Here is a 26972-nt window from a genome sequence, read left to right as displayed (position 1 = left end):
AATACTCGATGAACAATTTTCTTAATCCAGTTAATTTTGAATTAATTTGTGAGTGTTTTGCGAGGCTGTCATTTTAGGGTAGAAAAAAGTTTTCCAGTCCGGAGTTACTCATTGAGACAAACTCCGAGAATCTAATCTAATCTACGAGTGACTCAAATCAAACCAAACCAAGTCGTAACAACTGTCCCAACCCCACTGCACAATTAATAAAGACAGAAAGAGGAAGCAGCGCGAGCAACGCCACATTTCCATCCAGTTTAAACTTTCTACTTCATTCATTCTTCATCTAAATCTAAATCTTATAATTCCATTCTAGCTAGGGTTCCAATCCAAAATCAAATTCTTCTTCATCAAATGCTAAATCATCATCAATAAAATAAATGTACACCTCCAGCAATTTGATTGGCTTCATCTTGGCCGTTGTTTCCGGCGCTTTCATCGGCTCCAGCTTCATCATTAAGAAAAAAGGTCTTCAACGTGCCGGTCTTAACGGCACTCCTGCTAGTAAGTCAACTCACTTAATTACTTACCCTCTTTTACCTCTCTCTCTGTTACTGTTACCGTTATGTAACTAACTAACTTTCCGTTTCAGGTGTCGGAGGCTATGGTTATCTTCTTCAACCTCTTTGGTGGATCGGCATGGTTACTAGTTAGTACCTAACATAACAACTTTTTTTTTTTATCTCAATTTTTTTTTTCCTTTTTTGTTACTGAATTTGCGAGCTTTATTGCAGTGATTGTTGGAGAAATTGCAAATTTTGTAGCATACATTTATGCACCGGCGGTGCTTGTTACTCCACTTGGTGCTTTGAGTATTATCGTTAGGTATTTTGAGTTGAATTTAAAGTGATTTATGTTCGAGTACATTCATGTAAAATTGAGTTGAACAGTAAATTCAAGACTAGAAATTAGTTGTAGACATAAAAGCTCCAAATTTTAGCTTATAGTTAAAATCAAGTTTACTTGAGATTATTCAAACAAATCAAAAACATACACTTGGATTCTCGTCGTGTAGTTTCCCCTTTTCCTTTTTAAGCTTTGAATTTGAACTCGATCTGCTTTTGTTTGTTTTTGCTTGTGGAAATGGCTAGTGTAGTGCTGTATTGGCTCATTTCATGTTGGGTGAGAAGTTACAGAAAATGGGCATGCTTGGGTGTCTTCTATGCATTGTCGGGTCCACTGAGATCGTGCTCCATGCACCCCAAGAAAAGTCTCTTACTTCTGTGCTAGAAATATGGCTTTTGGCTGTTCAACCAGGTATGCTGCTGCTGCTGCTGACTGAGGCTATTGGTGGTTTTTTGTTTTAAATATTTTTTCTATCTGTTTACTGAATGATGATTTTACTCTTTGGTTGTTCTGGATTCCAGCATTTCTCTTGTACACAGCCTCGGCAATAGCTGTGGCGTTCTTTTTGATTTTGTATTGTGCACCTCGCTATGGCCAAACTAATATTTTCGTTTACATTGGAATATGCTCCATAATTGGATCATTGACTGTAAGTAAATCTTCCAATCCAATTCATCTTTATCATTCTAGCTGTTGACAAAATTCAATAGTGGAGGCGGCCTTTTGATTTACGCTTCTCAACTGATAAAATATCTTGTTTCTCATTTCAGGTCATGAGCGTAAAAGCGATTGGCATTGCTATTAAACTTACATTAGATGGTGCAAACCAGTTTGTCTACTTTCAGACATGGATTTTTACAATGGTCGCCATTTCCTGCATCATTACCAGTTTAAATTACCTTAATATGGTCAGTATCATTCAACATTTTTTATGTTAATATATTTTTACGTATGGTTAGTTTTCGATTATGTGTAGCATCTACTTTTATCTAGTATAAGAAAGCATTTTGGTTTGCAGGAGGTGATTCATAATCTTATATGGTTCATGGTCACTTTTCTAGCTAGTGCCTTAGTATTTTCAACACGAGTTTATTGAAGTTTTTATCTAAATTAAATTGCATGTGAATTTAAGAAACTTGTTGTCTGCTATGAGCTTATTTATAAGTTCTAGATGTAACCTCTCATCCAGATAACATCCAAGTAATGATTGGCTCAGTTGACTGGACCACCTGAACTAATATAATTATAAGTTCTAGATGTAACCTCTCATCCAGATAACATCCAAGTAATGATTGGCTCAGTTGACTGGACCACCTGAACTAATATAATCTTGACGTCCTGATTCCCGAATTTTGAATTGCAAATTGTTGTTTCCATGTTGCTCAGTTGTCATAACTTGCTTGTTAAGTTTCTGGGCATCTGTGGTGATAGACTCTTGTATGGTTGGCATTGCAGGCATTGGATACTTTCAACACAGCAGTCGTTTCTCCAATCTACTATGCCTTGTTCACATCTTTTACAATATTAGCCAGCGCAATTATGTTTAAGGTTGGTATTTTATTTTATTTTATTGGAACAAAGTAAAATATGCATCTTAGGAGTAATCTTTTGGATCAATTTCTCAACTATCTGTGGTAATCCTGTTGTACTCTTCTCATTTAGGACTATTCTGGACAAAGTATAAGCAGCATTGCATCGGAGCTATGTGGTTTCATCACTGTTTTATCTGGAACAACTGTATTGCACAGTACCAGAGTACCAGATCCTCCAGTCAGTACAGGTAAGGCCTAATGCACTTCAGGGATGATCCCTTTGATGATGCAAGTCCTCATAATTATATGTGTCATTTTATTGAGCTGCAACCAAAAACTATTAAAATTTAATACAACCCCATTTCTTAGTCCTCAGTCAGAATATGGCTTATATTTTCTTGTTCACTACATGCTGAATTGTGATATATGAGTAGCCATGCAACAAACATTTGATGCTTTCTTTTTCGTATAAAATATTACTCCCTCCGATTCAAAATATATGTCGCAGTCAACCACTTCACACATGCCAATGCACAACTTTGACCGTTAATATCTTTAATTATCTAAAGTAAAAAACTAGAAAAATTTAATATTTTGTAAATATTTATCGAAACAAATCAAACAACATCTTACATTCTAACATTTGTCTTTTTATGTTAGTTAAAAAGTATGGTCAAAGTAAGTCATGTGAATAGTGCACATTGCAAAAATGCGACATGTATTTTGAAATGGAGGGAGTAAAGTTAAAGGGGGTCTTGGTGCAAGAGTCGGAGTTGCTACCATGTAACTACGAGGTCACATATACCGGTCTGCAACTGGTCCGAACCTTCCCTAGACCACACCATGACAGAGCTTTATATCATTAAGCTGTCATTTTATTTTTTTCAAATACAGTACTGTATTAAAAAGGAGAAATTTAATCGGGAAACATGATGAAAATGATTATATCATGGTAGTCAAATCGTGATACGTATCGTGTATCGTTCGACCACTTTTTTGAATTGTGTATCGTAGCATATCGTGCATCGTAAGATACATGAACAGAAAAAAAAATATGACTTAAAATATCATATATAAACTCCAAAATACTTCAAATATCATATGTGAATTTCAAGATACTTCAAAACTGAAGTCATAAACAAAAGTAGAGAGAAACCGAGTAGCGAAGAAACAGAGATAAAGAGCAGAGAGAAACTGAGCATGGAGAAAGAGAGATAAAGAGCATATATATAGACTGTAGAGAGATTAAACAGAGGTAGTGTGGGAGGCTGTAAAGTACAAGAACGCGTGCAGCTTTTGGGGATAGTTCCAATTTAATTGGAAGGTTACAAAACAAAACCCTAGAACAGAAAGCGGTTCACCCTGTAATATTTAGGTTCTTTTATTTGCGACTTGTGAGCAGTGCCCATACATAGTTTTTTGCTTTTTATTAAACAAATTTGTTATAAACAAAGATTAGGCTTCTGATGGCCACTCTTGTACCGAATACTTGTCATTGTACCAAAGAAAGTACGCTACTTAGTTGATATTATGTTTGATAAAATCTTTTATTTTTCCTGTACTGGTTGATGAATGTTCCTTTTATGTTGATAAGGGATCTTCTTAAAATGATATATTTAGTTTTCAAAACTTGACAACATGATTTTTAAGCCTAGTCCTTATTATAGCAATATTTGATTTTTCCCGCTTAATATGCTTATGCTATAGTTGATAGATCTATGGGGTTTAGTTCTTCACAGGAAATTACTACTGTAATATATGTATTGTCATGGTGATGACTGTAAAGTGAACCAAGCCTTCTAGGTTGAGTTAAGATGTCTTATGTGGCTGTTATTCAGAGTTGAATTCTTTACGCATGCTTAAATCCACCACCTTTCCAATTAAAGACTTGTTTTCATTCCAGCTTCTATGATTCACTTTCTAGACATGGGCTCTGTTTGGTAAAAAATAGCGGATAACTAATAACCTAGCTTAAAGCGGATGGACTTATAGCGGGTAGTATAAGCTAGCTGATAACGGTAACGGATAAGCTAACTGATTGAATTTCTGGTGTTTGATCAAATTAGTGGTTGAACTAGCTCATAAATATTAAATTACATAAAAAAGATATGTTTAATTAATATTAATTTTTTTTTCAATTAAGATTACAAGGGTAAAATTGAGAGAAAAAAGTGATAAGCTATAAGCTACTGAATTAGCTTATCAAAAAACATTTTAGGACAGTAAAAATAAGTTATCAATTTGTGAGAAAATGATGGTTACCAAACATGTCTTTTTTAGTCATGTGAACTTATAAGTTATAAGCTAGCTTATCATGCTTGCCAAACAGACCCTTACAATACATACTTTTTTTTAACTCTGAAAGCTGAAAAGCACCCGTAGCTTCAAATTAGTTTGCATAAATGCATATAAACCTACATCATGGAGAATGTTAGAAAATGAATCATTAGATTTCGAACAAAAATGTTTGGTTTGAGAGCACAGTCAACATTCAGGACACACTGGTTTCTTAGTGTAATATTTTGGTGGTGAAACTGTATGTAACTTAAGTTGAGAGGCTAATGCTGTTTCCAAAAATGTACTTTTAACCTTCCTTTCTGAACAAACTGAGAGAATTTGCCTAAATCATTTATCATCAGTGCAGATGTGTACAGTCCCTTGTCTCCAAAAGTATCATGGTATATCCAAGGCAACAGTGAACAATGGAAACAGAAGGAAGACGATGGACCGCCCCTTAATTTAATTAAGATTATCCAGCAAGATCATTTCAAGTGATATTGAAATCTTAAACTGGTAGGACAATAAATTACATCCATTCATTGAGTTAGCAGTATGAAGCAGAAATATGGCTGGCTTTTGTACATTAAACAAAAGAAAGAAATGTAGCTGTGTTATAGGGTTTGTCTCTGTGATCCCATCCATTTGGTTTAGCAAGAGATTCAAAAGAAATATATCACATTGTGTAGGAAGACAGAGGTAGTGCTTTTTTTTGTGTGATTTTATTCATTGATATCATATCCAATTAAAGCTTGGGTTCTATCATCTGAAACTAAGGAGGTGGTGTTTCACCCAGTTTGTATTTGTAGTAGTTGTTGTACAACCTGTTTTGTTTAGTTGTTGTATATTAATTTCTATCTTTTACCCTTTTCCTTTCCCCATATGTATTTTCTTTTTGCCCCCACCCTCTTTTTTTTTTTTTTTTGACAAGTTAACTGAATTATTTAAACGACCAAGATAGCTGCACTGTATATGCTGGCTGATAATTGCAATTTTAAATATTATAGTGATTGAACCTTATATCGGTGGAATCTGTTGACCAGAAAATGTTTGGAGACCATTAAAGTTCTTAAACAACGATTTTTGGAAACCCACTTGGGTTGGTCTTGTGGCGATGGCTTGAGACCTTAGAGTGTGCTCCTTTTTAATGTTTCAGATTCAATTTTTTGATGCAAATTTGGCTGAGTTAGTTTAACTTTAAAAAAAAAAAAACGATTTTTGGGTTGAAATTGTTTAGCATGAGATAATATAATAAAAGTTTTCCTAAACGCTAATCACAAGAGTATGGAACTCCTATGACATCCACAAGAAGGACTAACTGAAACTCAATTGAGGATTGTTGCATAAAATATATGAAATTGTATGAAGCTGTTTATGTTGCCAACAAGTAAAAATAGCTTTTTATGTTTTTTGAAAAAAACCATCGAGGTGTTTGAAGTGATTGTTTAATAACTATTTATTGTACAAGAGATGTATATATTTTTACAATTAAAGAGAAAATTACGTTGAACCTAGTATATTTTTAATGAAAAATTATGACAAACTTTGCATGAGCTGGAAAGAACTCGTAAAAATAAGTTTCCTCAAAAAAACTTGTAAAAATAAGTTGTGTACAAAAATATGCTCAAACAAAATATACGTATTTATTTCTCAAAAAAAAAAAAAATACTAAATGTTTTTTTTTTTGGACAGAATACTAATCTCATAAGTTATTTACAAATTTTAAACACTTTCATGACGAAAGACAAGTATGAATAAGCTATTTCAAATGCCTTCTATGAGACATGTTATATTTTAGATCAGTTATCACTTTCAAATTTAAACACTAGAACAATCATCAATTTTGTCCAAAAATAAATATTTTTTGTCGTTTTTTCTACACAAGAATTACGATCAGAAAGAGACGCATTCATCTTGTCATAGCAAGGACATATTTCTTCTAACTTTCAAGGGAATTCCTGATTTTAAATTTCGAAGGAATTAAAGATAGTTACGGAAATGTATTGGTTAAGTATTTATAAGAGAAAGAGTCTTCCACAAATGTGGCTGTAGTTTAGTGGTAAGAATTCCACGTTGTGGCCGTGGAGACCTGGGCTCGAATCCCAGCAGCCACAGAATCTTTTTTGAATTTGAAATTAAGATTTTTTTTGTTTCCTATTTCTGGCAATAATGTTTTTCTTAGTCCGAAGAATCAAGAAGCCTATAAGTATGGCTTAATATATTAATTTATATTTTATGGCTTAATAAAATAAAGCTTATAGCATTATACTATTTCCTCAAAAAAAAAAAAAAAAGCATTATACTATGTGCTTGTTTTGATAATCAACTTATTTATAGCTTATAGTATAAGTGCTTATCATGATATGCAACATTGAATTCTCTAATACCAGATACTTTTTATTACTATTTCTTGCAACATTGAAATCTCTAATTAAAAGTAAATATCTTTTGGAAAATGCTATTTATCTAGAAAAATAGCATCAAGAATTTTTCAAGACACATGTGGCAAATTTTAATTGCATGATTTATTTGCCCAATTTCTATTTTTCAGCTACACCTCCTTGAATTGTGGCAAATAGTGCATTGTGATTGGTTGCTCTTTATTCTTGAAGAATTCTTGATGTTTTTTTTTCTAGAGATATAACATTGCTCCTATCTTTTATATCTTTTATTAGTATTTCTTAGACTCATTTCGTCTTGTACCGTGTACGTGTACCATGTCTTCAATGTCGTCTTGTACCGTGTACGTGTGCCATGTCTTCAAAATTGATTAAATTTTAAAATGCGTTCCAATTTGAAAAATGTAAATTAATCTTAAACTCATCTAGCCATTAAAAAAAATCTTTAACTCCTCCACCATAAATAGAAGTGGCCTTGACCCGGTAGTTGTGTATCATCAATCAACAAAGTAATCTTAAAGCACGAACATGAATATAAAATTGTGTTTCATTTTCATGTTCGTCGTCATTTTAATCATTCAAATATATCCCTCTTTGTCCTCTTATCAATATTTTATGATGGTCCAAAAATGGCCAGCGACGTTGTGTATCAGGGGAGGGTGTGCAGTTAAATCCCTTCCAAACAAGTTCACTATCCGTGGTTTATGGGGGGACCAACTCATCTAAGTCATACCCACTCTATTGCTTGGGAAACGGAAAATGAGCTTTGCATCCAACCCTAGTGAGTTTCTTCTTTGCAAGGCTTTTTGGTGCTACATATATACTTGTTTATTTATTTTTTTTAATAAGAAAATCTTTCTTTATATATTGTTAGGTAGGACTGGAAATGAGTCGAGTCGAACCGAACTCGTCTAAGCTTGACTCGAGTCGATAAGAATTAGCTCGGCTAGAAACTCGACTCGAGTTCGAGACGAACCTTTTTTTTAACTCGAGTTCGGCTCGTTTAAAGTTCATAAATCACTCAGTTCAGATCGTTAGGTTCAACTCATTTGACAAAAGTTTTTTTTGTCAAAATGTATAGCCTGACCTTTTAAATAATTTAGAAAAAAAAAATTGAACTAAATAAAATAAAACTACAGACCATGCTGGTGTTAAGACTACTTAAGAAAAAAAGTAGAACTTTATAATTATATGAAAACTATAACTACGGTAGTGTAGCACAGTCCATGTAGTAGCGTAGTCCATGTAATGTGCAGCGCACTTCTCTTTTTATATCTACGTCTCCTAGATGTTTTCAAACTCCCCGATGTAGATCTAATTTTAGTATACATATGTGTTTAGTTAGAAGCCTCTACAAGTATGTTATTAGCTTCTTTTTTTTCCCTTTCTTTTATTATAATTATTGTTAATTAAATTAGTAATAATTCCTCTAAAAACAAGCAAATAAATACTCCATCCGTTTTAAAATGAGTGTCGCTTTAGGCTTTGACACACATATTAAGAAATAGAATGAAATAATCATTGGATATAACGCTTTTACTAAACTGCCCTTACTTTATAAGAAAAAGACAAAATTAAAGTTGCATTGAAAATTGTGTGAGAGAAAAGTTGAAGAGGGTAAAGTTGGAAGAAAAAAAATTAAAGTTGTATTGGAAATGTAAAGCGACACTCATTTTGAAACAAATTTTTTTGGCTAAAGCGACACTCATTTTGAAACGGATGGAGTATTAGACTAACACACACACATATATATTATCGAACCAGTTCATGAACCAATCGAATCGAACTATATACAATTCAAGTTCAGTTTATTTATTTAACGAACTTAATTTTCAGCTCAAGTTCAGCTCATTTGGTTCATGAACCAAGTTCAACGAGATAATTATATAATTGAGTTTCGAACTATTGTCGAGTTGGTTCGGATCATTGTCAGCCCTAATGCTAGGAAATGATCAAGTTTTGGCAGGAATGGCGGGGACGGATCCAGAAAAATTGTCTAGTAGAGGCAAAATTATATACTACAATTGTCTATTTCCATCGTTGTGGTTGCAAATCAAAGGTAAGCCGTTTAATTTTTACCCCCTCCATCGTTTAAAGTAAGTATTTACTCCTATTTGACAAAAAAATTGTTTCTACATACACACACACGCACGTCCGCAAAGACTCACACAAAGGGTATTTTAGATGTACTAGAAAACTACGTAGTTGTGCCTCATAAAACAAACCCAATGCCATAAGTACAATTATGCACTTATGGTTACTCTACTTGAAGACACTACTATATACTTACAAGAAATAAGGTTGTGCCTGTATGGCAATGGAACCACTTACATGGATTGTCCCCAACATAACAGCAGGTGTATAAATTGTAATAATAAGCAACAACTCTTATTACCTCCATGATGATTATTATTACTACCTCCGTCCCAATTTAATTGACACAATTTTGTTTTTCACACATATTAAGAAAAATGTATAAATAAAGGGGAAAGTGGAATATATTGTATTGGGAATGATAAAAGTAGTATTATTTAGTGTTATATTGTATTGGGAATGATGAAAGTTGTATTGAAAATTGAAATGGATCAGTTATTTTGGGACACTTTTTTTTAGAAAATGGGTCAGTTATTTCGGGACGGAGGGAGTACTAGATTTAATTGTAAGGTCGTATGAAATAATTTGAAATAAGAAGTGTGTATTTTTTAGGGTTAAATATGTTATTGGTCCCTACATTTTGCCCTCTTTTGACAAATAGTCCTTACATTTCAATAAATGATTTTAAAATCCCTACATTTTGTCTCCGTTAGCACAAATAGTCCCTGCTGTCAAATAATCCCCAATCACCAAACGGATTGCTGACATGGCAATTATTTTTTTGTTGATACGGGTTTATAATGGATTGGGCCAAACGAAATGGGTAAAATGACCCGACCCATGGATCTAACCCATTTTATTGGTGATTTTTTTTTTTGGTTAATTATGTTTCTAGTCCCTATAAAATAGCGACCTTGTAAGTTTAGTCCCTGCTTAATTTTAATAGCATTTTTAGTCCCTAATTTTGTTTTTCTGCACTGAGTATTAGTCCCTACTCAATTCAAATTTGTTTAATTTATGATTAAACTCTTAAATTTTTGAACAATTTTTTGCAGACATGTTTAGAACATTACTAAAAGTTCGTCCGCAAAAAATTATTGCAAAATTTGATTTCTACATCCAGATTTTATTACTTTTTATCTTTAACTTTTGTCGTTTTAAAAAATTCATATTTAATTCATTTCATGTCAGAAAATTCTAAATTTTAGTAAACGAACCTTTCATAGTGTTCTAATCTTGTCTCAAAAAAATCGTTCAAAAATTTAAGAGTTTAAGGATAATTAATCAAACTTTGTTTTAGCAGGGACTAAAATTATAAGTAATTTTTTTTTATAGGGACTAAAAATGCTATTAAAATTAAGTAGGGACTAAACTTACAAGGTCGCTATTTTATAGGGACTAGAAACATAATTAACCCTTTTTTTTTTATCAGCCATTATATTGGTGATTCAAATCCCTAAATTCCCAAAATTTTCCTTCTTCCTCCTTGCGCAATCTCTCACCTTTCCCAAATTTCTTCTTCTTCCTCCTTGCCATCTCTCTTCTTCCCCAAAAAGGAATTTCTCTTGACTAGATTATGGGTAAAAAATTTCTCTTTTTCGATCTCTCACTCATATAACCACCATAACGTTATATGATAAGATTTTGGAAGCAAAAGATCAGATTTTTTTTACTTCCATAATTAAATTCTCAAAATTTTTATTTCATTCATCAATCCCTCTTGCATGTTTCCTAGTCACAACCTTTCATAATCTAGTCCAAAGAACACAAAGGGTAAGTTGAAGAAAATTTCATTCCTTTTCATCTATGGTGGCCGAGCCACTTTTCCTTTTTTTTTTTCCTTTGAATTCTTCCCTCAAATCTCATGATTTTGTGTTGAACCAGCTTATTTCTTTTGAAATTTCAGTACATAGGATGAGAAATTTGATCCTTAGGGGCCAACACATCTTTAGAGGCATATAACAAGAAGATTGAAGGTTAAGGAGGAGAGTGGATTAAAGAGAAACATAGAAGTTTTAGGCTTTGACATCTACTGAAATGGCTCTTAAGGTGCTCGAACCCGAACTGGGTTTTGGTACTTGGATGGATGGAGAAGGACTTTGTGAAAAGTTTAGGGTTTCAATTTCTTCTTTTCTTATTTTAATTAATTGTATTTTGATGTTAATCACTTAATTAAACTACAAATTAACACTAATGATTTTATTAATTTACATTCATTTAATGTGTGGGACCCATTGCCACATATACATCCATGTGTATGGCCACGTTAAAAAAAATTTGGGGCCCACTTGGTGCCACGTCAGGATCTCGTTAAGAAATTGACCGCAGGGACTATTAATGATAACGGATTAAAAATGTAGGGATTTTAAAAACATTTATTAAAATGTAATGACTATTTATTAAAGGAGGGCAAAATATAGGGATTAAAAACATATTTAACCCTATTTTTTATTGTCTTAAATAAAGTTTATTATAAATCTTGCATTGCCTACTATACTAAAGTGAATAACTTAATTAACAGTGTTTTATCATCGAGAAAATATCTGGTGAGAAATGATTGTATTATTTTAGATTGAAAAGCATTCAGCAAAAACTAGAGCAAAATCAACGAATTTGAACCAATCTCCAATGTTCTCACAATTAAGCTTGTCATACTGTGTTTTATCTCCAATGAAGAATCAATATCATCTCCATATTCCAAGCAAATATTAATCAAGGATGTAAATTGACATTCATGGTCATGAATAGTATGATATATTTATACAGTGTGATGTTTTTACTCTATTCATCGGATAAATAAGATATATGTGTATGCCCTATATCCATATAGGTATCTACTAAATGGATACTCCGTGAATTTTTAAGTATCCACAACTAACGATACTTTCTAAAAAATGATCTTTGTTAATTTTTTTGTATAATTAATATAAAATTTAACAACAAAAGTTCATCACATTCATGTCACTTTCAATCTTACAACAAAAATTCACCACATTCATATTTTTTCTTTTGATCACAGCATAATAATATCCATATGTAATGATATTCACTCAAAGTAATATACATATACATATATTTCATTTCCAACAAAAAAGAAAGTTCACTACATTCAACAAAGTTTTTTTTTTTATATATATTTTTAGATTTTTTTGATGAAGTTGAAATGGTCTTTTATATTTAAGAAAGGATATTTATACCAATTCCTTATTTTGATAACATGAATGAATATCCGCATGCACGAATGCCATTAAATATGTATTTGTATCAATTAAATAACGGATAATGGAACTGTCTATTTATTTTACTCGTGGATAACTGGAATGTTGGAAATTTGAACTTCGACCTTTGCATTTATTATGCGATATCCTTACCAACTAATATAAACTCACGATGATCTCTTTGTTCTAATATTAGTCGATTAAAAGAAAATCAATAATGTTGTATGAATGATAAAAATAAAATAAAAACGCTTAGAATGAGAAGCTCACTGAGAACCCCTTGCATATAATATTGCTATGATTTTATTTGGATAATAAAATAAAAAATGCTTAAAATTTACTTTTGAAAGATATATATATATTTTTAAAAACATACTTGATTTTTATTATGTTAAAATCTACAACAATGAGTTTCAGAATTATTGAATGTCAACCTCACTCTTTTAATTTATAACAAATGAGTATGAACTATCTTTTACCATGTTCGGGGTAAGTTCTCATAAAGACTTCTTTTTTCAAATATAAGATTAAAACTATTTTTTTTTTAATTTATAACAAACAGACCCTAAATAACAACAATAAATAACTTCATATTATTGAAAATAGTCTCTTTTTATATGGGAAAAAATATTATTGAAAAAGGAAATTCTGTATGTACATTATAAGATAGAATATTTTTATCTTCATATATTTGGTTAATTTGATATGTACATTCTTGTCTAGATGTATCTGGTTTTGAAGTTTATATGGAAGGTGAGCAACTAAGACTGTCACGCCAAGCCACATGGGAAATATACAACCTAAGAAGTAATTCTTGAAGTAAACTTGATTCGGATATGCCTCAATGTTATGGGACTAATGTAGGTGCTTTTGTGTATATTAATGGAGTTTGTCATTGGATTAATAATACGACAAGCCAATATTGATGTCATTTGACTTGAGCAACAAGGTGTTCAGTACAATACCGATGCCCTAGGATATGAATGATAGTTTCGATATTGTATTTGTAATAAGGTACTTTTTTTTGAAGAATTGTAATATGGTACTTGATGGTATTAAATCATTCTATTGATTTGATATCAAATTATGCAAAGACAACTACTTTTCAAATATCAATTTTAGGCGAATTCCGTGTGAAGAAATTATGGACTAAACTCTTCACTTTTTGACCCTTACGTTGTTGAACATCCTATTGAAAAGGGAATGAATGATGATTTATTCTTCAGAAGAAAAGATGATGAACTAGTTTGGTTAATCAAGGCTGCTGAGAAATCTCATGTGCCTGGCTGCAATAGCTGATTCTCAACCCCAATCACCTACTACGACTGGCCAGTATCCTTCAAGTGGAATCATGCAGCTGGGAGGATACTTCATGCAGGATCAACAAGCTTAACAGATGACACAGCAACAACTAATGGCTGCGTTCCTCCGTTTTGTATGCTCAACATTTCCAACAGCAGCAAGCCTTGCAGAACCAACTTGGTATGGATTCAAGAGGAAGTCAAGGCCTTCACATGTTGCATAGTTACTGGAGGTTTTCCTGATTTCAGTTGCAGCTCGACAGGCAATGGTTTGCATGGTACTGGTATAAGCAACATTGGAAAGTGCTGATTTGCATTTTTTTTTTATAGGAAAACACAAGTGAAAGAAAGACACTGAATTTTTTTCTTTTTTGAAGAAGAAAGACGCTGAATTATTTCGGTAGATCAATTGAGGGTCCAAGTCGCACCTCATTCATAATTTTTTTTTTATTAGAGAGGACCAAGTGCACACCTTCGGTCATCAAAAGGTGTCCCTGTTGAATGTAACTTAAAATCTCATCATATTTCAAGAGAAGGAAGAAAAAAAACAATAGAAATTCACATCACAAGCTCAGTCACAAGTTAAAAAACAAAAATAAACTAGAGTAAATTACATCGGAGACAATTATGGTGCATCCATTTCTAACTAGACTGGTGTAAATACAACCTTGCATCACCATAGAAAATCAAACCCAAAAAGTAAACTATCATCCTTTCCTATTGTTGGTGGTAATACATCCAAACACGACCGAACTTTCCATGGCACAAATGTCCCCTCATGTGTTAAATTCTGATCACATAGCACACAACATATAGATAAAAAGGAGGGACCTGCCACAAAACTATCATCCTTTCTTATTGTTGTGGTAGTTCGTCCAAACACGATGGATCCCTCCATGGCATGAACGCTCCGTCTTGCGTTGAATACTGATTGATAAGATAACACAACATATGGATCAAAAGGAGGGAATACAAGAGAACCACTAACCAAATTACCAAGTCTAATTCTAAACTAATACCATGACGCAAGTTTTTGAAGATGATAACATTGATCCTACGATATAAATTACAAGAACATTCAAATCAGATGAAGATAACACTTGTTTGCGCCAATAAATTAGCGAAGATCTAGCAAAATTGTTACAAATAAACAAGGGAGCAAATTTACACACCCCAATATACACATCCAGTAAAAACATGAACTTTGTGACACTTCTGATTCTGGAAACACCGATGAATATGTAGAAATTAAAGATAGGGGTGGCAAGATTTGCTCCAATAAAAAGGTCTATATGTAACATAAGCTATGATAAAGATAATGCATTCTTTTTGTACTCGTCTTCCAAACAATATTTTTGCATTTTTTGTACATGATCTTTCTGCATTTCTATACTTCAAATTATAATTCCGGAATTGGACTCCAATAGATTTTCAATTCTCATATATTCCACCAATTGTAGAACTCAATTTAGACCATTCTTGATCAGTTGTTTAATTCCAGACAGTTACAAGAGAGTTTTGAAATCTAATTACTAACTATGCTGTAGACAGTGACATGCCAAATAATTACCACATATACGTGGGTTGACCTAGACGTATGCCTAGATACTCTCAATTCTAGCATGCATTCAGTAAATTAAAGTTTCTAAGTTTCTGACTTTCTCTCAATTCTGTCCCTAGCTCTTGCCATGTTTCCCAACACAAACATCTTGAGATGTGTTAGAAGTTAAAAACTTTCAGGTGAATATATAGGCATACATTATCAATTGAGCAGTGCATGAAGAACTTCTTTTTTTGAAAAATATGCGTGAAGGAACAAATAAAACATCTAGTGAGATGCAGAAGAATCATAAGATACTTACTTTCAACCAAAAGAAAAATCCGCGCAGGAGACGCAAAACTTTGGGGAAATCATCACGAGCTGCTTCTAATTCCTTTAGAAGATCTACAACATGAAACACATATCTCAGTTGCAAAATTTCAAATAACAAAGCGAGTATCCAACCCAATTGGGAAAATTGTTGCATCGCATTTTCAAAGTGGTTTGAACTGATCCAAATTCAAAGTGAAAACAGTAACTTCACATAAGCATAGACAAATAATAGCAAGCACATTAACTACCATATGTATACATTAAACATATTAAAGTTATAGCAATGCAGTTGTATGCTATTACTAATTAAGAGGATGGCCAAATCCTACTTACCAAGATGATGATCAAGAAAAGACTTTCCATCATGATCTCCCTTATAGGCTTTGCTACTCCCACGCAGATCTCTGTATTTTTGGACCGGCGTTCGAGCATTAATTTCTCTTGATAGTTTCTTATGCTCTTCCTCGCAGTAAGGCCTGTTAATTTCTTTCATGAGTTTTTCTCTAAACTCCGTCACTTTCCTTGGATTGACTTCATTATCCTATCAAAAAAGTTCATCCTTAAGCAACACAAATGGCCAACAAAAACAAAATCGACCAGCAAAGTACCAATTTGGATTGCATGCAGTCGAAGTTTGATAAAAGTTGGACATTCCAGACTTCAATCTCAATATTTTAGGGTTCAGATTAAAACATTAAAAAATAAAATCTTGATTCAACACCTGCCGATGTTCCAACTGCGTGCATATGACTTGAGTGCATACAAGCGTGCATATGACTTGAGTGCATACAAGCGTGCATATGACTTGAGTGCATACAAATCCAAACCAAAAAAGTACAAAGGCAAATTGCCTCAACGCCCCCGGCATTCACACAATCAGTGCATCAGTAACTATTGGATGGGATCAAGATCTGAACCATTTGGTCTCGATCCAACGGTTACCGATGGGCTGACTGCGTGGAAGTTACCGACTGGAAGCAACCGCATTCGAACAATGGCACATACACAACATAAAAGAAAAGATAAAATGTTGGCTATTAGAAAAAATAAAAATTGACAAATTTAAGATTGCATATTACCGAGCTTTCCACATTAATTATCTCAATCACATCATCACCATCACCATCATCATCTTGAATCTCCTTTTTCACACTTTCATCGACAAATGCAGCTTTCACAGCTGAACAACCTTCTTCCCCATTCACGTTCACATCATTCTTTTCTGGATTTTTTTTTGGACGTCCTCTTTTCCTTTTAAGAGCATTTCTACGTGCTTTTGAAGCCACGTCACTTTTCTTATTATTAATCCAACGTTTCTTAGCAGCAGATAGTTTTATTGCACCTTTCATTTTCCTACCCCTACCACCCTTCCTTGAAGTCACACGACTAAGTCTCTTTCCACGTTTAGAGTTCTTAACACCAAGCTTACCCTTTTTCTTTGAACATGATGATTCATCTCCAAATTTCACATACACATCATCCTCAACAATCTCAAGTACATAAGATTTTCCATCACGCTTCAAATGATTCAATAAAAACCTATTTTGTTCCTCCTCGTACTCTGTGAGATTTTCTTCATCATCATTGTTGTTGCTGTCACTGTTTTGTTCCTGAAGATGAAGCAGGTGAGATTGTATAATATTGGATGGACCATCTGTGAACTTTATCAAGTCTGAGTCGGCTTTTGGATCGTTAATATAAAATTTGTGAAGAAGGTCGTTGAGCTTTTCCTTTTGAGTATTAGGGTCCCTAATCTTGTTAAGAAGGAAATCATATAAATCTTTTTCATGATCCCATGTTCTCTTTCTAGGGTTCACTGAAGGAGGTACCATTTTTTATGTTAGAAATGGTTTTGATGTGTAATGAAGAAGAAGAAAGATGGAAGATAAAAAAAGAGAGAAAGTGGGTGAAGAAGGCTACAAATAAAGAGAGTGAAAGCGTGTGTGTAATAATAATGATGTATAGGTGAAACAAACCTGTGTTGCATTGCGTCATGCATGTGATGTTGGATAAATGCAGATAGATGTGACGAGTGATAAGCTGAAAGCGACAGCAAGTGTTTCTTTCTACTTTTACATTCTAAATAAACCAGACTACTACAGTAGAGACGATACTAGTCTGGTCGTGCCCTCAAACCAAATAGTCCCATTGTTACACTCTAGTTGCCTTGTCTTGTTTTATGTGGGTGCTTCCAACACTGGAGTATAAGCTTTTTGAGAATTTGAGTGAACCAATCAATTGTGTCTTTTAAATTATTTAAATGTCTTTTTCTTATAGTAATTTTTTACTCCCAACGTCCCGGATTACTGAGTCATTTACTAAAAAAAAGTGTCCCAAAATAACTGAGTCATTTCAATTTTCAATACTACTTTCATCATTTCCAATTCAATATATTCCACTTTTTCCCCTTTGTAACTCTCATTAATACTACTTTCATCATTCTCAATTCAATATATTCCACTTTCCCCTTTATTTATACATTTTTCTTAATAAGTGTGAAATGAGCCAAGAGCTCAATTAATTCGGGACGGAGGGAGTACAAAAATTCATTAATAAATTAAAAGAAAAATGTACACCCTCAGGTCAGTAATATAAGCAACAGTTTGATTATTAGATTCATTCATTAAATGACGTATATAGTCTAAATAAAGACTACATACGTCATTTAATGAATGAATCTAAAAATCAAATTTTTACTTATATTAGTGACCGGAGAGTGTATATATCATTAGCTACGAAGCAAACATAATATTTTTGAGGAAAAATTACATTCACCTTCCTTAAGTTTTCTTTAAATGACATAAACATCCTCTCTAATTTTAAAATAGTCATTGACCTTTTAAAGTTTTCATTAAATAGATTGATTCCTCCCTTCTCTCTAAATAGTGTTATCTTTATGTTAAAATGCAAATAGACTTGAAGATACCCTTCACCCACTAAACTTCTGAATTACCTAACTCCCTTCAATATCTACCTAAGTAATGAACCAAGAACCCTTTCCATCATGGCAGCTATGCTCTAAATTTTCATAGGTATGAAACAATGCTTCACGCTTTCACCAAGCGGTAGAAGCATACACGCCAATTTAAACACACAAAAGCTAATTAGTTTTCTAGTTTTATGACTAATTAGTATAAATGAAAACAAGTAGAAGAGGAATATAGTGTCATCACATCATTCCATGTTGTCATGTCTAAAGATTTGGATTAATATTGGTGGGTTGAATTAGTGGTGCGGATGCATTCAATCATATAGGGAGGGGTAATTCATAGCACTGAGGCTAGCTAATGTTAGTAAAGTAACGGATGGTTAATAGAGTTGAATTGAGGGGAGCTTACTATATTTTTAAAACTAGAGGGGAGGTGTGTGTCTTTTAACCAAACCTTAGGGGATGTCTTGATAATTTTCTCTATTTTTGTTGCCCCAAAAACAATGGTGGCCCTGACGGCCACCCCTGGAGTGGAGTCACTCATCTATAAATGAAATAAGAAAAATGACACTGAGTGTTATTAGAATATTAATGATACAAATCAGAATGATGATTTTTTTTGGTTATCAATATGTTGAATTTAAATGCGAGTGATTTGTTTTACATTAACTATGAATGCGTATAATATTGTATATATAAAAGAGAAGACTCATATAATAATTCATTCGTTTCACAATACTTGTCGCATTTAAGGAAATTACACATACCAAGAGATCAAATAAAATTTGTTATTTTGATAAAATTATTTGTGTTTTTTCTAAAATACCCTTACTCATTTATTATTTCATTCTATTATTTATCTCTCGACAATAAATAGGTAAGAGTATTATTGACAAACCAATAATTAATGTTGTATTGAAACTTGAAAATGATAAAAAAAATGGAAACAAAATTATTTTCCAGAAGCGACATGTATTCTGAAACAGAGAAAGTATGTCTTGAGACTTTTCTTTAAAAAAAAATATGACTTTGGACTTTTTTAACTAAATAATTTATTATTGAAGTCATTAACTAAATCATCCATTTGAACTTTGTTAACCATTTAATTTTTTTTCAAGAAGTTATGAATTTTTAGTTTTTGAAATAAGATAGCTACTTAAATAAGGAAGACGCTAACATTTATCTAAGGACAATTGTCTATATGCTAAAGATAGAAAATTCAAATTGAAAACTGTTCATTTATTTTTGAAATAGTTTAAAATTATTTTTTTATGATAATTATTATTTGTGGATTACTTTGACACATGTATACAAGTTAACATGGTCCATTTATCGATTACTCCCTCCGGTCCTTTTTACAAGAGACAAATGGGTCAACTAAAGTTGATGTATTTGGTTCAAAATGTAGACCAAATACATCAACTTTAGTTGACCCATTTGTCTCTTGTGAAAAGGACCGGGGGAGTATTAATCATCTTCTACAACAATTCTTTGTAGATTTTCTTTAAAAAAAAAATCTTGTCTAGATCTTTTTATCAAATTGTAACACTATCTCATGACACTATCTCATGACAAATGCGAGTAATAACTAGTCTGTTAGTTTTTTTTGTTTTTTAAAATTTGTTTTGAAGATTGGAGGGTTTTCGAGCATAACTTTTAATTTTAAAATTGAATTGGGTCTTGTTAACGAGTGCTCTCGAGACACTCTTTAAGTATTCTAAATTAGGAAGTTATTCTTTATAAAAGTCAAACAGTTCAATTTTCAATGCATTAAAATACACAAATTTTCATAAAAAATTACTATTTTAAGCTCTTAAAGAGTGCTTCGGGACACTCGTTAACATTTTCCAATTGAATTTTATATTCAATTCACTTTATCGTAAATTTATTTTGAATCAAAATAAATTTTTCAGGATTAATTAATTACTCAAAATTAAGTTTTGTCAGTCTAAAACCAGAATGAAACAAAACAAGTGAAGTGTGAGTTTGAGAGTTGGGGTAGAGGATTTAGGAATGGGTCGTAGTTTATCACGTTCACCTTCATATAGAAGAAGACACTCTCGTTCACGATCTCCCTCTCCTTCCCACCGCCGTTCTCGACACCACCGCCGCCGTAGACATAGAAGTAGAAGCTCTTCCTCGCTCTCTCCTCCACCCAGATCACGCACTCCCACTCTCAAACACAACAAAAAAGATCATCCACCTACTCTTAACAACAAAAGGTACATAACCATCCTTTCTTATCTTCTCTTTAACGAACTGATAATGGATAAGCTAGCTGATTAAATTTATAATATTTGGTGGTAAAACGAGCGTTTGAAGTAGTTTATGAATATGAAATGACATAAAAAATACGCATTTAATTGATATTTATATTTTTCAATTAAGATTACAGGGGTAAAATGAAAATAAAAAATGATAAGTTTAAGTTATTAGCAGCTACTTGAATTAGCTTATCAAAAACCGCAATAAGCTTATGAAAGTAAGCTATAAACTCGTGTAAAAATGGCAGTTACCAAACAGATTTTTTTCATTCATACGAGTTTATTAGTTATAAGTTATAAATCATAAGCTCAATTTTATGTCTTACCAATAAGACACTTGTTTGAGGTTATTTAGTGGCATAGGAGAACTTATGAAAAACAGCAAATGACATGCTGTTTTCAATTTATTTTTACAAGCTCTCCAAAGTAGCTTATAAGTTATAAAAACAAATTTCATACACGAAAACAATTTAACTTTATTTTATTATTTGTTATAGAAATAACTTATACATTTGTGTTTATCAAGATAAGCACCGCTTATGTTGTAAGTTGCAAATTAAGATGTTTATCCAAACAGGGTCTCCTAGGCCTTCACTGAATTAAACTTTGACTTTCCTTTGTCTTCTCATTGGTTAGTTTAATTGGCTAGTTACTTTTTTTGTGGTTAGTTTTATCAGTTACTTTCTGTTATCAGCCCCTTTCATATTCATATATATATAAAGGGTGCTTCTTTGTGTTGAATCAGTTCAATTGAATAGAATTCACTTTGAAATATTTAATCAGCAATTTTTTTCTTATTTTCTTCTCTTGGAAGAGATCTTGAGAATTCATATCTTTCTACAATTTATGATGTCGTCTGGGTATAGAAATTACATTACTTGCTTCTGCATTTTTCTTTTTCGTTCATGTTCAATGTTCATTTATTTATGTTCTTTATCATTTTGTATTTGGTAGTAGCAAGCGTCAACAAGACGAAGAATTAAAACTATTGGAGGAAGAGACTGCAAGAAGAATAGAAGAAGCTATCCGAAAAAATGTTGAGGAAAAGCTTAATTCGGAGGAAGTCAAGGTGGAAATTGAAAGGCGTGTAGCAGAAGGCGTCAAGAAACTGTTTGATGATGTTGAAGTTCAACTTGAAAAAGAAAAGCAAGATGCTCTTACTGAAGCTAGAAGGAAAGAAGTAAGTTTTCTGATTCAATATGTTACCCTTTTTCTATGAGATGGCGATTGAAGGGGAAGTTATTGTTTATCCATTCTGTAATTACATTTGAAAAAGGTTTCACGTGTCAAAATTGAAATTGTGTTAAATTTCCGGCAATCGGTAATTTTGTATGAATGAAGTCTTAGTCTGAGATACACCACCTTGCAGAACCCAGAATCTCTGCCCCGTTCGTACAAGTAGTAATTAGATCATAAAAAGGTTTTTGGATATTCCATAGGATTCCCAAATTTGATTCAAGATTTGTATCGAAACATTAATTCAAATTTCCATATCTTTAAACATCTTTATCTGGTACACAATGCGCCACCCTGCAGAAACCAGGATTTTTGCTCTGTTGGTGACAAATAGTAATCAAGTCATAAAAAGGTTTTCGATTGTTCAATGCGATTTCCAAATTTGATTCAAGATTTGTACTGAAATATTAGCTTAAATTTCCATATCTTATCTTTATCCATTAGCACTATGATAATCAGGTGACTGTGTTGAATGAATCTCCACCATTAAAACCTAACCAATGTACGATTTGTTATTTGTATCTAAAAAAGTGAATACTACTTTTAATGTATGGCTTCTAGAATTGTGATGTGTTTGTTGAAATTCTGCAGGAACAAGCTCGTAAAGAGAGAGAAGAGCTGGATAAGATGCTTGAAGAGAATAGAAGGAGAGTGGAAGAGTCTCAGAGAAGAGAAGCTCTGGAACTGCAGAGGAAGGAGGAGGAACGACAAAGGGAATTAGAGATGATTCGGAGACAGAAAGAAGAGGCGGCTCGGAGAAAGAAGTTGGAAGACGAAGAACATGCTAATCGGAACAATTCTACGGGTAAGAACAAATCTAGGGCTAACTCGTACGGTTTGTAATTAGTATTTTGAAACGTGATTTTATACCCCCAAACTTATCTGTACAACTGTACCCTTGTTAGAAACCCTGACCTTGAATGAATATTTGATATTCCTACTGTCGAGATACAGCTTATAAGATCAAAGAAAATTTTAAATGTTTATTAGTTAGTACTGTTTTGATGTTTATTTTCTTTGCATAACAAAATGGTTTCCTCTTTCAATGATTTTGGAATTTTCATTCTGGAGACAGTAGTCAATGATTAAATATACACTTATAAAAAATAGTTTTGTAGAGATTTCCAATCAATATCTGTTTGAGTTGCACTGATGGACCAGTAGAAAATTGCTTGGCCCACCTTGTCCAGTATCTACTTCCTAGAATTAAAACTTTCAAACTTGAAGTAGTATAGTATGCAATATGCTAACTAGACTACGGTAGGAGTGTTTCCCAAACTCTTGTCTAATTAACACATCTTTGCAAAGATCTTTTATGGTTGATCATAAGATTTGTTGTTGATCACAGCTAAGTAAATGCATTACGATGGTTTAGAAGCATCAAGCATGACACTTATAGACTAGGAGAAACGAGAAGCATTGTAATCGTCAGTAGTACTATGATTCGTAAAAGTAAGGTGTAGCACTAGAATACTAAACACATTTCATATATTTTTTTATAGGGTAGTGTTAACTTGTGCCCTTAGGGCACAAGTTAAGGTTCTAAAAAGGGAATTAAATAATAAATTATATCTTGAAAAGAGGAGATTTTAAATTTCTAGAACATTAAATGCACAATTTCCAACAAAAAGTTTCTATCTTTGATTTCTTAACTTGTGCCTTGAGGGCACAAGTTAACATTTCCCTTTTTTATATTGTGTCTCATTGACTCGTTCTTACAAGTTAAAGACAATTTTTCAAGTCTAATTTACACTCATAATTCCCACTTCCCATGAGTAGAGAAGCTTATTTATTTGCCCCGAGTCCTGACCCATGTGACCTATTTACCACTTGCCCTTGGTGGAGCCACAAGTAAAGATGGTGTGGCATTGTTGCCTTGAAGTTTCAAAGCAAAAAGTTGAGGTCTTGTGGATCATTGTTGTGTTATATTGCAGACTTTCAGGTAACTGATAATTGTTTGGTGATTGAGGAACGTGACAATGATCACAGATGCGCACACACTACCAAAAATCATATCTACATCATGCTAGAATTGAGTAAGGGATAGCTTTACTCAAAGGGAACAGGTCCAACATGCCTCATACATAGACCCGCCACCTTTTCAACTTTACTATTGTTTTTGGAATAATGTATGCGATCTTCCTAAACCTATACATAGTCATTGGGCTGTGTCGTTCCAAATTTACCTTCTAACTGGAATGGCATAAAATTCGTAATAACGAGAACAATTGAATCTGACGTACAAGTTGTTTAGAATTTTGATTTTTGATGAAAAAGTATTGAAGTAATAATTTGGCCAAATATCTCCCTGGGTCCTTTAAGTTTCGCGTTTGTTTCAGATAGGTCCTTTAAGTTTCTGTCAGATAGGTCCTTTAAGTTTCTAAGGTTTCAGATAGGTCCTTTAAGTTTCGAGTTTGTTTCAGATAGGTCCTTCTATCAACCTCCGTTAAGGACCTATCTGAAACCTTAGAAACTTAAAGGACCTATCTGACACCTTAGAAACTTAAAGGACCTATCTGAAACATACGTGAAACTTAAAGGACCCATGGAGGTATTTGGCCTAATAATTTAAACAAACTTAAATCTCAATTCATTTGTGTAGAATGTAACTTTCTACAATCTCTAAGGGTTGATTTTGTGGAGCCTTGATAGAGTTTGTGCATGTAAACATGTTAGCGTCCCAGTTAGTCTCTCTAGGGTGTAGTTAATGTAATTCTTTTCGTAAGTGAACATTTGAGTCTGAAGTTTTTACAACATTCTTTTATCTTTCATTTTTCATAGTCTCTTTGAGATGAAGTCAATGTAACTCTTTTTGTAAGTGTTCTTCTGAATCCGAAGCTTTTATTTCTCTTGAATTAAGCATCTCTCACCCTAAATTTCTTGCAACAAATAAAGATTAGGATATTCCATGACTCAAATGGCTTTAGATGACCACTTTGAATTCTTAACCCCTTTCAAATCCGTTGGGTTTTCCTTGTTTATAAAATAGATAAACATAAATGATACTCCCTCCGTCCCGAAATAACTGAGCCAATTGCAATAAAATATTGTCCCAAAATAACTGACTCAATTTACTTTTCAATGCAATATTAATTACTTTTTTTTTCCAATTATACTACTTTTATCATTCTCAATTCAACATCCTTCACTTTGCATTTATGACAATAAAAAATGCACCAATACTTGAAAAGAGCACTTAAAATCATTTTTCTCTCTCATTCATTTATATATTTCCTTTAATATGTGTGAAATGAGCAAATGATTCTCTTAAAGTGGGACGGAGTGAGTAGTTTAATGAGATTTACTAGTAAGATTGACTAAGGGTGCGTTTGTTTTGGATTTTTTCCAAAAAAAATCTATTTTTTTCTTTAAAAAAATCACTTTTTTCATTTTTAAGTGTTTGTTTTGGATTTTTAGAAAAATCATTTTATCAAAAAAATCTATTTTGATCCTAAAATGAAAAGCTATTAGGATTAGCTTTTCTCAAAATCTATTTTTTTCAACAACAAGGAGATAACACATGTGCATGTTAGAACTCATTTTTTTAACAAAATGGATTTTTATGGATAGTAGGCAAACACAAATAACTTTAGATTTTTTTTAAAATCTCTAAAAAAAAATCTCTAGATTCTTTTGACACAAAATCTATTTTTTTTAAAGCTGAAACAAACGCACCCTAAATGAAACGAGTTTCACCTTTATTTATCTTTTATAAATAGACAGTAAAATAAATGAAGTAAAACCAAACTCAAAGGAAATTTTGAGAATATGTGCAACAGAGATAATTTTGTTTAAACATATATTTTTTAGTTTGTAATGATTTACATTTGATTGTGTTAAAATATGCAGGGATACTAATGTTATAAGAGTTATGGTAACAAATGTCCTTACCTCCATCTTAAATTAAGTGTCGTCTTTGTTATTTTTGTGTCTCAATTTTTTTTAGGGGATTGTTTCAAATTATTTATCTCTTTTATATTACCAATATAACATTTATTATTTTTTTCACCAACATGCCCTTCTTTATTGTTTTAGTAAATGAAACATATTTTGTCATAGAAATCAACACTATTAATTATTTCCTTAATAATCGTGTAAAACTAAATATATTACCAATATAACATTTATTATTTTTTTCACCAACATGCCCTTCTTTATTGTTTTAGTAAATGAAACATATTTTGTCATAGAAATCAACACTATTAATTATTTCCTTAATAATCGTGTAAAACTAAAAAAAGACACATAATGTGAGACAAAGTAAGTACTGTTTTAAAGACACTTGCTAAGGAATTTAAAAGATATTTTTTTAAGGGTCTTGCTAACCAATGCTCTCAGGGCAATGGTTAAGGAAACTATAGATACTCCCTCCGTCTCTAAATAATAATCGTTTAAGGTTTATGCACGATTATTAAGAAAATGATTAATTGTGTTGATTTTGATGGTAAAATTAGTACTCCCTCCGTCCCTATATATAAGCACCCTTTGCCTCTAACAAAAGGGTGGTTATATATAGGGACGAAGGCAGTATCATTTACTAAAATACCCTTATTAATTGTAGTTAGTGGAGTAGTTACTCCCTCCGTTCCTTTTTAATTGTCACATTTTGACTTTTTACACAAACCAAGACAACAAATACTTTTACTACTTTTGATACAACAATTTATCTTTTTCCTATAATAACCTTTTTTTTTTTTGAAGAAATTTTTCCTATAATAACCTTAATCATTTAATACTTCATTTCATACATTTCTCTCTCTGCAATAAATATATAGGGGTAATATAGGTAAAGCCACATTTAATGATGCTTTGAACTTTGAAAACGACAGTTAATTAGAAACAAAAATTATATGCAAAAGTGACACTTATAAAGGAACGGAGGGAGTAAGTTGGATGAAATTCAATAAATATGGCTATAATAATGGAAAAAAAATGTTGCATTGGTATTCTAAAGTGACAATTATTTTGAGAAAAAAATGGGTAAAAAGACAATTATTGTGAGA

At 32.4% G+C, this 26972-nt stretch overlaps 2 protein-coding genes, 1 long non-coding RNA gene, 1 other non-coding gene and 1 pseudogene across 7 annotated transcripts; 4 read left to right on the top strand and 1 right to left on the bottom strand.

Moving 5' to 3' along the window:
* Window positions 1–236: 236 nt before the first annotated feature.
* On the top strand, window positions 237–5675 carry LOC146941776 (putative magnesium transporter NIPA6). 2 transcript variants are annotated; one of them, XM_085755612.1, is made up of 9 exons: window positions 237–504; window positions 593–649; window positions 735–825; window positions 1097–1257; window positions 1368–1495; window positions 1617–1754; window positions 2302–2394; window positions 2509–2626; window positions 5023–5675. In XM_085755612.1, exons 1-9 carry the CDS (start codon window positions 381–383, stop codon window positions 5151–5153), a joined length of 1041 nt encoding a protein of 346 aa, XP_085611738.1. In that variant the 5' UTR covers window positions 237–380; the 3' UTR covers window positions 5154–5675. The 2 variants fall into 2 exon arrangements, with proteins under 2 accessions (XP_085611738.1, XP_085611739.1); XM_085755613.1 differs by having other exon boundaries at window positions 5018–5675.
* Window positions 5676–6697: 1022 nt separating this feature from the next.
* On the top strand, window positions 6698–6769 carry TRNAH-GUG (transfer RNA histidin (anticodon GUG)). Its single transcript has one exon. It is a non-coding gene; the product is annotated as a tRNA-His (tRNA).
* Window positions 6770–10587: 3818 nt separating this feature from the next.
* LOC146941774 (uncharacterized) lies at window positions 10588–11362 on the top strand. The gene is made up of 2 exons (XR_015032486.1): window positions 10588–10921; window positions 11055–11362. It is a non-coding gene; the product is annotated as an uncharacterized LOC146941774 (long non-coding RNA).
* A 2809-nt stretch (window positions 11363–14171) lies between these two features.
* LOC146941773 (uncharacterized) lies at window positions 14172–17555 on the bottom strand (annotated as a pseudogene). The gene is made up of 4 exons (XR_015032485.1): window positions 16620–17555; window positions 15874–16081; window positions 15530–15612; window positions 14172–14594 (listed from the first exon to the last, which is right to left on the bottom strand). The product of XR_015032485.1 is annotated as an uncharacterized LOC146941773 (transcript).
* A 2864-nt stretch (window positions 17556–20419) lies between these two features.
* LOC146941772 (uncharacterized) lies at window positions 20420–22962 on the top strand. 2 transcript variants are annotated; one of them, XM_085755609.1, is made up of 3 exons: window positions 20420–20691; window positions 21688–21913; window positions 22561–22962. In XM_085755609.1, the coding sequence occupies exons 1-3, from the start codon at window positions 20483–20485 to the stop codon at window positions 22810–22812; spliced, it is 687 nt and encodes a 228-aa protein (XP_085611735.1). In that variant the 5' UTR covers window positions 20420–20482; the 3' UTR covers window positions 22813–22962. The 2 variants fall into 2 exon arrangements, with proteins under 2 accessions (XP_085611735.1, XP_085611736.1); XM_085755610.1 differs by having other exon boundaries at window positions 20424–20691; window positions 21691–21913.
* Window positions 22963–26972: the final 4010 nt, after the last annotated feature.

Source organism: Medicago sativa, chromosome 3, assembly GCF_051527215.1.
Source record: "Medicago sativa cultivar Bolivia chromosome 3, Bolivia_mono, whole genome shotgun sequence".
In the NCBI taxonomy this organism is placed as follows: Eukaryota; Viridiplantae; Streptophyta; class Magnoliopsida; order Fabales; family Fabaceae; genus Medicago; species Medicago sativa.
Note: the sequence above shows the minus strand (reverse complement) of the source record. Positions and strands in the feature narration are given on the sequence as shown.

Bases quoted from the DNA above. Each gene is read 5' to 3' on its own strand.
- LOC146941776 (XM_085755612.1), top strand. From the start codon at position 381: ATGTACACCTCCAGCAATTTGATTGGCTTCATCTTGGCCGTTGTTTCC. The intron at 1,755-2,301 runs GTCAGTATCATT...TTGGCATTGCAG, and splicing joins GTTTAAATTACCTTAATATG to GCATTGGATACTTTCAACAC. The intron at 2,395-2,508 runs GTTGGTATTTTA...CTTCTCATTTAG, and splicing joins CCAGCGCAATTATGTTTAAG to GACTATTCTGGACAAAGTAT.
- LOC146941772 (XM_085755609.1), top strand. From the start codon at position 20,483: ATGGGTCGTAGTTTATCACGTTCACCTTCATATAGAAGAAGACACTCT. The intron at 20,692-21,687 runs GTACATAACCAT...TGTATTTGGTAG, and splicing joins CCTACTCTTAACAACAAAAG to TAGCAAGCGTCAACAAGACG. The intron at 21,914-22,560 runs GTAAGTTTTCTG...GAAATTCTGCAG, and splicing joins CTGAAGCTAGAAGGAAAGAA to GAACAAGCTCGTAAAGAGAG.